This window comes from Cucurbita pepo, chromosome LG12, assembly GCF_002806865.2.
Source record: "Cucurbita pepo subsp. pepo cultivar mu-cu-16 chromosome LG12, ASM280686v2, whole genome shotgun sequence".
NCBI classification, from domain to species: Eukaryota; Viridiplantae; Streptophyta; class Magnoliopsida; order Cucurbitales; family Cucurbitaceae; genus Cucurbita; species Cucurbita pepo.
The window spans coordinates 6,279,725-6,292,833 of NC_036649.1; the positions used below are offsets into that span (position 1 = coordinate 6,279,725).

General features: G+C 36.9%; 1 protein-coding gene and 1 long non-coding RNA gene across 2 annotated transcripts; both read left to right on the forward strand.

Annotated features, from left to right (window-relative positions):
* Positions 1-44: 44 nt before the first annotated feature.
* LOC111806737 lies at positions 45-601 on the forward strand. The gene is made up of 2 exons (XR_002816870.1): positions 45-255; positions 330-601. It is a non-coding gene; the product is annotated as an uncharacterized LOC111806737 (long non-coding RNA).
* A 2,628-nt stretch (positions 602-3,229) lies between these two features.
* LOC111807091 (probable LRR receptor-like serine/threonine-protein kinase PAM74) lies at positions 3,230-10,938 on the forward strand (the record flags this gene model as incomplete). The annotated part of the gene is given in 17 exon segments (XM_023692668.1): positions 3,230-3,918; positions 4,205-4,710; positions 5,360-5,481; positions 6,085-6,275; positions 6,370-6,441; positions 6,547-6,593; positions 6,705-6,849; positions 6,944-7,015; positions 7,121-7,192; positions 7,278-7,358; positions 7,454-7,565; positions 7,677-7,722; positions 7,847-7,974; positions 8,898-9,024; positions 9,101-9,175; positions 10,028-10,217; positions 10,305-10,938. Coding segments are annotated over 17 exon segments (3,069 nt in total), but the record flags the coding sequence as incomplete, so codon positions are not given.
* Positions 10,939-13,109: the final 2,171 nt, after the last annotated feature.

Genomic DNA, 13,109 nt, shown 5'->3' on the forward strand with positions numbered 1-13,109 from the left:
AAGTCAAATTTGTACAAATATACTTAATTTCGCTTCTTTCGACCAATTTCAATCTCCCATGGCTTCCTATATAAACACATACATACAGCTTCAAGCTTCATACCAACCTACTGATAACTCTTCAAATTCCAGCAATGGCTACTACACATAAATTCTATCCGACCTCCATTTTCGTCACGGTTCTCGTCTTTGCCATGGTTCTCTCTCCCATGACGATTTCCACTGCCAATGCTACTCGTGTGCTTCTGCAACAAGGTGAGAATTCGTTAAGGCTCCGTTTAATAACCATTTGATTTTTTATATTTAAGCTTTTGAGTTTGGTGATACAGTTAATAAGCCACCGATATGCCCGGCCTGCGTGTGCTGTGAGCCGGCACCGGCGGGATCCTGTTGCCGGTGCTGCGCCACTCCGATTCAGACTTCGTCTCAGAATGGGTCGCCATGAAAACTTGCAGCTGAGCTTGGAAGAAAATCAAACGATTTGAAGATGCTTAGTGAATAAGGAGACTCTCCCCATGCAAACAAAAATTTAGAGTTTGATATTGTAAGTGAAGAATAAATGACATAAAGGTTTAATATATTATTAAAAATTATTTTATAATTGTTAAAATATTCACAAAATTTCTGATTTTCGGCATCCGAGTCAAATATATTTCCGCATACCAAGATCAATAGAAACCCGAGCCGACTCATAGAAGTTGTCCACAACGATTTAAAAAATAATTAGAATTCAAACACGAGTAAATAAGACATCTATTACGAACTCTATTTAAATCAAATTAATTGTTTTAGTCAAATCAAAAGTCAAAGTTGAATCACAACCGATCTCGTGAGAGCTTTTGTACTTTAACGGGTAAGATATTCTTTTTGTATTTTAACTTTTGGGTTGATTGATATAGTTAATAGACTGATATACCCGAGCTGTGTGAGCTGCAAGCCGCCGCCACCTAACTCCGGCGTGCTACGATACCCCCGATTGAAACTTCGTCCCAAATTAAGTTGCCATGAAAACTTGATATCGATGAAAGTTAAATAAGATTTGAACCATGTTTTTGTTATAAACAAAGAATAAAATAAAATAATAAATAATTGTATAAATATAACCCGGTAGTACTCAAAGAAATCTCAATTTTTTTAATATTTATGACGTCATATATAATGTGAAAAGTTGATGGATATTTTTTTAATTTAGTCATTATACTTCTTTTAACCCATCTTAAAATAATATAATAAGAAATATTAATTGGTAATTTTAAGGTTTATTGAAATTCAAACATTTAAAAATTCAAATTATTTATAATTTATGAATTTAGGGATGAAAATTAATAAATTTTATTTAATTTCAACTCCATCCAAATTTATAATTAATAAATTATATATATAATTTGATATAAGGGTAACATTGAAATTTTAATGTTAAAAATTGATTTTTTAGATTATCTTAAAATTTAAATTTTTTTTATTTTATTTTAGACCGCCTTTTAAGCTTACATTATAAAATAAAATAAGATAAAATGAGCTGTGATAAAATAAATAAATAATTGAACGAAAAAGGGTGTATGATGAAGATTGTGTCAAAGATCGACAATAAATCCATTAATTTCAAATAAATATAATAAATAAAATGAAAAACAACGGAGTTTTTTTTTTGTCAGATCAACCTGAAAAATTACTGTAAAAATTTTAAAATTACTGTCGGATCAACTTCACTCTTAGTAATGTGAAAATTAAGAATATTTAATATTTGATAACAAATGTTAGTGATATGTTATAACTTGTTAAATTCGATATTTGAGTTTTATGAGATTTTAGTTATTGATGTGATATGTACGATAGATAAAAAAAAAATATTTTTAAATAAAAAAATAAATAACTCGACCTAACCCGAAAATAGAAGACATAGTTGAAAACCCTATTCCAGTTACCAACCTAAAATTTCAAATAGATCTAAAAATTTTCTCCAACTATACGTTGCCCTCTAAAAACGACTCTACTTTATATATACAGACTAGTTCGAACCACATATGTTTGAAATTAAAAAATGTGATTGATGTTTGTTAAAAATGTTTTAAATTTTTCATATAAATAAATAATATTTTTATTTGATTCGGTAGATTACTTTCAACCATTTTAATGCTATTTAAATAATTAATTGTTATTTATATTATTTTTATTTTCTCAAATTATTAAAATATTTTTAATAAATTAGATTTTAGTTTAATTTTTATTTATTAATAAATAATTGGGAATAATATTATCTTAGAATAAATTATATTTAATAAAATTATATAACTTTTAATTTTAAATAAATAAGTATTTTTTAAAATTATTATTGATTTATTAATTTAAATAACTAATTTATATTGATTTCTCAAATTATATCTATTCATTAATTAACTATATTCAAAATAAAAAGTAAAGGAAGAAAGGACAAATAAAAATCTTTTAATTATTTTTACAAGAAACTCATTTTTTTTATATATAATTTTTATTATTAAAATTTCAAATTTCAATATTATAAAAAAAGTTAATTTTTTTTTTAATATAATTATGTGTCGAGCGTTAATGCCACCATTTTCCGCCCCGTTCAAAATAGTTATTCTCGAGTTATATGAACCTCTGTTTGGGATGAGATTAAAATTGACGTGCCACTTAATATTCATCGCCAATTTAACTAAGACAATTTATAATTATATTTCAAACTTCTAGACTAAAAATTGCCGTGTTTTAAACTTGATAGTAGCGAAAAGTTGCTGTCTCTCGAGCCTTGTTCTCTACTTCAAGACTTGAAATTAGTGGCAAATGTCATTATTGTTACACCGACCACCAGGTCATGAGACTTTTACAAGGGTTTCTACTTCCACACTGGTCTCTTAAATGACCATACTCGATAGGTGTAGATAGCTCGAAACATAGTGAGAGTTCTTAAGTTGTCTTCCGTCGGGTAAAACCCGACCACCTAACCTTCGATAAAAAGATAAATTTAGTTTGTAAAAGCCGAGGAGGAGGAGGACGAGGACGAGAAGTTCTCGAGCCTTGTTCTCTACTTCACAACTTGGAATTTGAAAATGAAGTTTATGAAATGGCAGTCAAGAACGTCCAATTCAAAATTGAGAGTGGAAATTCAAGAACAATGAAGTTTGGTTCTATATAGAGAGAATAATTAGGGACCCAAAAATGGCGAAGTTTGGTTGTTTTACGTTACCTGGTAATGGGCATGGGCATGGGCGTGGAATCGCGCTTAGCTTCTGTGGTGTGTGCGTGTGTATGTCTTCTGGCGATGGGCTTCCACTGCCGCTGCCTTCTCGCCGCTTCTCTGCTGCAGAAAGAAGGATCGGTGGATGGCTTCATCAACATCGACTGCGGCGCATCTGAAGATGCGATAGGCACATGGCCTGGGTTGGATTATAAGTCTGACAAATATATGATGGATTCAGGAATGAGCTATCAAATATCACCAGAGCTTCGTGCGGGTTTGGCATCACAATACTGGAGTTTGAGAAGCTTTCCAAACGGCACAAGGAATTGCTATCATCTTGCACCAGATCAGAACCAGATGAAAGAACAGAGCAGTAGTAAAAGATATCTGATCAGAGCTTCGTTTGTGTATGGCGATTATGACGGCTTAAACACCACCCCGATCTTTGACCTGTATCTGGGCGTGAACTTCTGGACTACTATAAGACTAAGTAGTCTAACTCTAGATGCTGTTACTCCTTCTTCTTCCAATTCCGCCGGCGGCATGGATTATCTGGACGTCTGTTTAGTTAACACTGGAATCGCGAATGGAGTGCCTTACATTTCTGCCTTGGAATTACGACCATTGGACATCTCCCTTTACCCAACTGATCCCAGTGACCACGCAAAACCCTTGCGACTTTCGGCACAGATGGACATTGGAGGCACCAAACAAATTCGGTAATCAATACTTCTGCTTGTATGCATATGTTATGACATGTGAATGGTATGATAACTCTTACGTTATGGTGTATTCGATGATATGTTTGAGATAGAATACGAAAAGGATGCGATACACATAATGTAACTGTAGCTCAGGAAATGATATGGTTAGACTATGTCATGGCAGATTTGAATAAAACTATATGGATAGGATATCATGCAATGGTATAATTAGGATACGTTCATGCAATGATATAGTCTACTTTGCAACCGGGCTCTACCCTTTTGGTTAATTATAATGCAGATACCCGCAAGATGTTTTTGATCGATATTGGGAAGGTTACGAATGTGATAATGCATTTGGTGATAATTCGATATTGGTGTCAACGGAGGCGTCTATAACCGAGAGCAACGATGATCCACACAAGGTGCCGCCGGCTCTGTTGCAAACGGCATGTCGTGCCACCAATTCCAGCTTTCCATTGGAGTATACCTGGACGCCTAGGGAAGGGAGTAATTCTCGGTATTACTTTTGCTTTCATTTTGCAGAGATTGAGAAGCTTCCATCTGGGCAGTTTCGAGAAATGAGTATTACATTCAACGATGTTCATACCATCACCAGCTCCATTAAACTGCTCCAATATCTCACCCCACAATCCCTTTGCTCAAAAGGCTATGATGTGGTTCTTAACCAAGTTAATAAATTGTCAATTTCTGCAACCTCTGCCTCTTCCCTCCCTCCTATCCTTAATGCCATTCAGATTTTCTATACCATGGACACTACTAATTCACTCACCTTCTCCGAAGATGGTAGGGTTCTCTTCCTTTTCTTTAGCATCTATTTAGAATGACTTTTTAAGTGTTTAAAAAATCATTCAAACAGAGTCTTACCTCGTCGAATCGTTCCAAAAAATGGCTACAACCAAGTATTGCTTTACCAGTCCAAGCCCACCGTTGGCAAATATTGTCCTCTTTAGGCTTCCTCTTTCGGACTTCCCTTAAAGGTTTTAAAATGTGTCTGCGAAGGAGAGATTTCCACACCCTCATAAAGAATGTTTCGTTCTCCTCTTCAACCGTCGTGAGATCTCACAATCCAACCTCTTCGGGACCCAGCGTCCTCGCTAACACTCGTTCTCCTCTCTGTTCCCCTCTTCAACCATGTGGGATCTCACAATCCACCCCTTTTGGGGCCCAGTGTCCTCGTTGGCACTCGTTCCCCTCTTCAACCATGAGGAACAAATGCCAGCGAGGACGCTGGACTTTGAAAGGGGTGGATTGTGAGATATCACATCGGTTGAGAGGGGAATAAATCATTCTTTATAAGGGTGTAGAAACATCTCCCTAACAAACGCATTTTAAAAATCTTAGGAGGAAGCCCGAAAGAGAAAACCCAGAAAAGACAATATCTGCTAGCGGTGGGTTTGGACAGTTGCTCATATATACGTGTACTTTTGTGCAGTGAATGCAATAAGGGACATCAAGAGCCATTACAAGTTGAGTAAAAATTGGCAGGGAGATCCTTGTGAACCGCCAGCATTCTCCTGGGAGGGATTGACTTGCAGCAATAACACTNCCAAGATGGTACGTTTCTCTTCCTTTTCTTTAGCGTCTATTTAGAATGACTTTTTAAGTGTTTCAAAAATCCTTCAAACAGAGTCTTACCCCGTCGAATCGTTCCAAAAAATGGCTACAACCAAGTATTGCTTTACCAGTCCAAGCCCACCGTTGGCAAATATTGTCCTCTTTAGGCTTCCTCTTTCGGACTTCCCTTAAAGGTTTTAAAATGTGTCTGCGAAGGAGAGATTTCCACACCCTCATAAAGAATGTTTCGTTCTCCTCTTCAACCGTCGTGAAATTTCACAATCCAACCTCTTCGGGACCCAGCGTTCTCGCTAACACTCGTTCTCCTCTCTGTTCCCCTCTTCAACCATGTGGGATCTCACAATCCACCCCTTTTGGGGCCCAGTGTCCTCGTTAGCACTCGTTCCCCTCTTCAACCATGAGGAACAAATGCCAGCGAGGACGCTGGACTTTGAAAGGGGTGGATTGTGAGATATCACATCGGTTGAGAGGGGAATAAATCATTCTTTATAAGGGTGTAGAAACATCTCCCTAACAAACGCATTTTAAAAATCTTAGGAGGAAGCCCGAAAGAGAAAACCCAGAAAAGACAATATCTGCTAGCGGTGGGTTTGGACAGTTGCTCATATATACGTGTACTTTTGTGCAGTGAATGCAATAAGGGACATCAAGAGCCATTACAAGTTGAGTAAAAATTGGCAGGGAGATCCTTGTGAACCGCCAGCATTCTCCTGGGAGGGATTGACTTGCAGCAATAACACTAACCCCCCTTCTTGGCCTAGAATCATTTCACTGTTAAGTACTTTCTCATCCAGAAAACTCACTGAATCAAGAGTTCAAATTTCTGTAATCTGTCAGTGATATCCAAATTTATGTTTTGGCATGCAGTAACTTAAGCAACAGCAACTTGACAGGAGATATCCCAGCTTCCATCTCCCTTCTTAGAGCAATCAACTCCATGTAACTATTTCAATTTCCATGCTCCAAAAACCCTCTGATTTGACTATAATCGCGCTGCTTGCGACATTTATGTTTAATACTGTCATGATTCTTGTTATATCTTAGAGATCTATCCTATAACGAGTTGAAAGGAGGAATACCNAGGAACGCATTTTAAAAATCTTAGGAGGAAGCCCGAAAGAGAAAACCCAGAAAAGACAATATCTGCTAGCGGTGAGTTTGGACCGTTACAGTTGCTCATATATACGTGTACTTTTGTGCAGTGAATGCAACAAGGGACATCAAGAGCCATTACAAGTTGAGTAAAAATTGGCAGGGAGATCCTTGTGAACCACCAGCATTCTCCTGGGAGGGATTGACTTGCAGCAATAACACTAACCCCCCTTCTTGGCCTAGAATCATTTCACTGTTAAGTACTTTCTCATCCAGAAAACTCACTGAATCAAGAGTTCAAATTTCTGTAATCTGTCAGTGATATCCAAATTTATGTTTTGGCATGCAGTAACTTAAGCAACAGCAACTTGACAGGAGATATCCCAGCTTCCATCTCCCTTCTTAGAGCAATCAACTCCATGTAACTATTTCAATTTCCATGCTCCAAAAACCCTCTGATTTGACTATAATCGCGCTGCTTGCGACATTTATGTTTAATACTGTCATGATTCTTGTTATATCTTAGAGATCTATCCTATAACGAGTTGAAAGGAGGAATACCAGAATCCTTGGGCCTATTACCACAGCTGCAATATCTGTATGTCATTTGATCTTAAAAACATAACATTATTTCAATATACATTACAGGGTAACCTATATTTCTTCTCATTCCATGCATGCAGTATTTTGAGTGGGAATAAACTCACTGGTGTAGTTCCTGAAACTCTTCTCCAGAAGTCCAAAGATAGCACTTTAGTTTTAAGGTCTCTTTCCTTAAACTATCTTTATTTTGAACATTCAAATTCAATACAGCCACAAACTTAGAGGACTTCATTTTCTTCTTTTTGATTTAATTCAGTGTGGAAGGAAATCCTGAACTCTGTTGGTCGCCTCCATGCAACCTGCACAGAAAGAAGCAGTTGACCATTCCAGTTCCTATTTTTTGCGGCGTGATAGCAGCCCTTGTCCTGGTTCNCGTCCAGAAAACTCACTGAATCAAGAGTTCAAATTTCTGTAATCTGTCACTGATATCCAAATTTATGTTTTGGCATGCAGTAACTTAAGCAACAGCAACTTGACAGGAGATATCCCAGCTTCCATCTCCCTTCTTACAGCAATCAACTCCATGTAACTATTTCAATTTCCATGCTCCAAAAACCCTCTGATTTTACTATAATCGAGCTGCTTGCGACATTTATGTTCAATACTGTCATGATTCTTGTTATTTCTTAGAGATCTATCCTATAACGAGTTGAAAGGAGGAATACTGAAGGAGGATTTGGGAAAGTTTTTCTGGGTGTTCTTGAAGACCAAACCACGGTGGCTGTGAAGGTGCTTTCACCAACCTCACAACAAGGCTACAAAGAATTTCAAGCAGAGGTAAGAGCCAACTTAATATTGTCTGCTTTGGTCCGTTATCCGTTATGTATCGCCGTCAACCTTACGGTTTTTAAAATGCGTATATTAGGAAGATGTTTCCACCTCCTTATAAAGAATGGTTTGTTCCCCCTCTAACCGACGTGGGATCTCAGAATCTACCCTTTTTGGGGGCCAGCGTCTTCGCTGACATACCACCTGGTGTCTAACTTTGATACCATTTATAACAGCCCAAGCTCACTACTAGCAGAAATTGTCGCTTTGACCCGTTATCCGTTATCCGCTTTTAAAAATGCCTTTACTAAGAAGAGGTTTTCACACTCTTATAAAGAATGGTTTGTTCCCCTCTCTAACCGACGTGGGATCTCAGAATCCATCCTTTTTGGGGCCCAGCGTTCTTGCTGGCATACCGCCTGGTGTCTAGCTCTGATACCATTTGTAACAGCCCAAGCCCACCGCTGGCAGAAATTGTCCATTTTGGTCCATTACGTGGCACCGTTAGCCTCACCGTTTTTAAAACGCATCTACTAGGGAAAGGTTTCCACACCCTTATAAGGAATGGTTCCTTCTCCTCTCTAACTAATGTGGGATCTCGCAATCCACCTCCCTTGGAGGCCCAGTGTCCTCGTTGTCACACCGTCTGGTGTCTAGCTCTGATACCATTTGTAATAGTCCAAGCCCACCACTAGCAGATATTGTCCGCTTTGGTTCGTTGCGTATGGCCGTCAGCTTCACGATTTTTAAAACACATCTACTAGGGAGAGGTTTTCACACCCTTATAAGAAATGCTTCGCTCCTCTCTCTAAACCAACCGAGGTGGATCTCGAATACAGCTACGTAAACTAGGAGCTAAGCTGATTGCCACTACTTTATTTCATTCATTAATATATCATATTAATTGTAAAACATTTATTATAATAATGCAGGCACAACTTCTTATGGTTCTTCATCATTGCAACTTGGTTTCTCTTCTTGGATACTGTGATGAAGGCGATCACAGGGCACTTATTTATGAATACATGGCTAATGGCAGTTTAGAACAATATGTATCAAGTAAGTACTCTGTAGGATACTCTGCATTCGCCATTGAGATACACTTTTAATCTAACATTATGTGTTTTCCATGCAGACAGAAATACAAACTCAAATATGAATGTTCTTAGCTGGGTTGGAAGAGTTCTAATTGCAGTGGATGTAGCTCGGGGTTAGTAAGCAAAATCAAAATCCATTTGTTTATATCTTATCTCCCCAATTTGTTGAAGATAGGTGTGAGGTCCCACATCGGTTGGAGAGGGGAACGAAACATTCCTTATAAGGGTGTGGAAACCTCTTCCTGGTAGACGCGTTTTAAAACCGTGAGACTGAGGGCGATATTAATAGGCCAAAAAGGACAATATCTACTATTTGTTTATATCTTATCTCTCCAATTTGTTGAAGCTGGGTGTGAGGTCCCACGTCGGTTGGAGAGGAGAACGAAACATTCCTTATAAGGGTGTGGAAACCTCTCCCTAGTAGACGCGTTTTAAAACCGTGAGACTGATGGCGATACTAATAGGCCAAAAAGGACAATATCTACTATTTGTTTATATCTTATCTCTCCAATTTGTTGAAGCTGGGTGTGAGGTCCCACGTCGGTTGGAGAGGAGAACGAAACATTCCTTATAAGGGTGTGGAAACCTCTCCCTAGTAGACGCGTTTTAAAACCGTGAGACTGATGGCGATACTAATAGGCCAAAAAGGACAATATCTACTAGCGGTGGGCTTGGGCTATTACAAATGGTATCAGAGCCAGAACTGGGAGGTGTATCAGCGAAGACGCTGTGCCCCAAGGTGGGTGGGTTGAGGTCCCACGTCGGTTGGAAAGGGGAACGTTACATTCCTTATAAGGTGTGAAAACCTCTCCCTAGTAGACATGTTTTAAAACCGCGAGGCTGACGACAATACGTAACAGGCCAAAACAGACAATATCTGCTAGGATTGGGCTTGGAGGGTAAGATATATGATTATATGAAGTGTTATTAATTTGGGCTGCACGCCTGCACTATGCATATTACAGGATTGGAGTATTTACACAATGGCTGCAAACCCCCAATCATACATAGAGATCTAAAACCTGCCAACATATTATTAGACAAGACAATGCATGCTAAAATAGCTGATTTTGGATTATCCAGAACCTTTTTAACTGAAAATCAATCTCGACTTTTAACTCGTCTCGCTGGTACTCCTGGATATCTCGATCCTATGTAAGTAGAGTTTTAAGAACTTTTGAATACTCAACACTTTTGTTTCTTATTGACTTGGATATCCATTTTCATGTGGTTAATACACAGAACTCATACTCATGGAAACGTTAATAAGCAAAGTGATGTGTATAGCTTTGGGATCATCATGCTTGAGCTGATCACTGGACAACCTGCAGTAACAAAATCTTCTCAGGGGAACTTTTACCTATTGAACTGGGTGGAGTCTGTGATCAGAACAGGAGATATTGAACACATTGTTGATTCCAAGTTAGGAGGAGATTTTGACAAAAACTCAGCTTGGAAAATCATAGAACTTGCCATGTCGTGCACACAGCCAAATGCTGTGCAGAGGCCGGACATGAGCCATGTTTTGGAGGAGCTCAAGGAGTGCTTGGCAGTCCTTCAAAGTACTTCAACACAAACTCGTGTCATGTCCACTAGAGTCCTCTCAGAATCTGAAATAGCTCCTTCTTCAAGGTAGTCTACACATAAAACCCATTAGGACTCGAAACTAACCGGACCGACCGAACCCAAACCGATCTATTTTGTCATTAGTTGGAAATTGGTTCGACTCTTATTTTTACTAGACTGAATGGTTTGATTCGGTTCTCGATTTGGCTCAAGACTGATAAAATCGAACCGAGTATCACCTCTATCATGTATAAATATAATAGTGATGTAGTATAACCGACTTTTAGATATTTAATCATATTTACTTCGACTTTTATGAGTGGACCATTTTTAGGCTACTGAAAAGAATACCATGCATAAGTTTTGTAGACCAAAGTTTGAAGTCATCAGTTTAGCCATTTGCACGGTTTCTCGAGCTCTTGTTCAAATGAACCGAACCTCAATACTACCCCGCTTGTCCTGATGTGGTGTCACAATTCTTTTCTGCAGATCCAAATATTGATTCGTTTACTTGACTCCAAAAGCGCTTTGGTGTGGGACTTCGAGGAACGAACTCTTTAATTAAAACTTATTTTATGCCATTTGTGTCCTCATTACCAATTTTGCCCTCAATCATGCTTTTCCTCTATTCTCCATCCCTTAAAAACCAAGTCAATTTTGGATTTATACACATAGATTTAAGTCAATTTTATTGGCCCATCAATTTTCATCCACAAGGTTGAAATTGTCTTCTCTTCTCTGAGCTCATATTTGGAGAGATATAAATCTTTGATACAGAGTTTATGTCGGGTTTTTGATACAGAGTTTATGTCGGGTTTTGTTAAGTTATGGAGCCTGAGCTTAGTCAAAGGTTATGGAGCCTGAGCTTAGTCAATTGTTTTACATACCATTGTATATACCGTAAGTCATCAAGAAAAAATAAAAAGAAAAACATTTCGTCAATAAAAATCAAATAAAAATCTTTAGCCAATATTCTCCTTACATTTCTCTCTATTCTATTCTTCGTGTTCATCTAGATCAAGTGTCTTTGTGTTCATCTAGATCGAGTGTGCGCGTTGTTATGCGATCCTAACAGGTTTTGTAATTGTCCCTCACAAGAAAAAAATATTAATATTTTAAAGGAGACATCATAATTTGAAAACAGAATCTTTTGAATTTATATGTAACAACCATTAAGGGCATGTTGCGGCTAGAGGTCCATAGTCGATACCACAAAAAAAACAAATAATAGCTCGTTTGATATATTTTTTTTATTTTTCTATTTAAAAAATTTGTCAATTTATCAAATATGTGGAACGGTTTGATTTTGATATTAAAGATTAAGGACATCTCTAATATCTTTTAAAAATATTTATAAAGTATATAAATAAATAAAATTCATTTAACCTAATATGAATAGAAATATAAATAACAATAGAAGTAAATACAATTATTTATTAATCTAAATTTTTTGACTTATATATATTTATTTTATTTTCTATTTTCTTAAAAACAAAAACCATATATATTTGTTATTAATTTTTATATTTTTATTAAAACAAAAACCAAATATAATGTAAATGGAAAGATTTTAAATATTTTTTAGTGACATTAATAAAAAAAATTAAATAAATGTTATAAAGAAAGATTAATAAAATAGTAATTATTATTTAATAAATTACATATTAACTTAATAATAATTAAATAGCATAAATACATAATAATTTGTTTTTAATTTAGCTAATTTTATTTTAAAATTTCAGAGAAAATATTTTATTTCAAAATTAATCATTGTTGAGTCTCTCGCTGAAATCAATGGAAGCAGCCAACGGAAACTTAGACTAGCGCCAACTCCTTGCCGCCAAACGCCCATCAATCGCAGTTCTTAGAACACAAGAACTTCCCCGTCTGAATCTTCAAGCTCTCAATCGATATTGACATTGACGTCTAAATCTTGGTTTTGTTCTTGTTCTTCGAGTTCCCGATCGAAACAGCAGTGGCTATGAAGAAATCAGAAGGAAAAACAAGTAGAAGGGAGATCAATCATAGGCTTATCAGAGATGTTGAATTTTCAAACCCTAAAATATGTTGCTGCCGGCCTTTCGGGTCAAATTTCTTGAGCTGCATATTAATTTTTGGTAATCGACGTATTCTCTTAATACTCTTTGACTCGTAAACTGACCTTTCGATTTTGAATTGAAGTTTCGATGTTGGACAGGTGTCTGTGAGCCTTCTTCTTCGCTGGACCCCATCGTTGGCTTAAATTTATTGCGTCACTGCTGGCGATGACTTTCGAGTCTTCTGCACATGTCAATTCGCCTCTCACGGTCACTTTTCTGGACCTATTCATTGTTATTAAGCTTATTTCCATGGGAATTTCTTTCTTTCTTTTGTGCATGTGTGAGCGTGTAAATTCAATTTCTGTAAAAATTGTATTTTCGTTAGTCCGGTAGAAGACTGTTGTTTTTATTCTAATTGAAATTAACCATATCTTTTCATCTT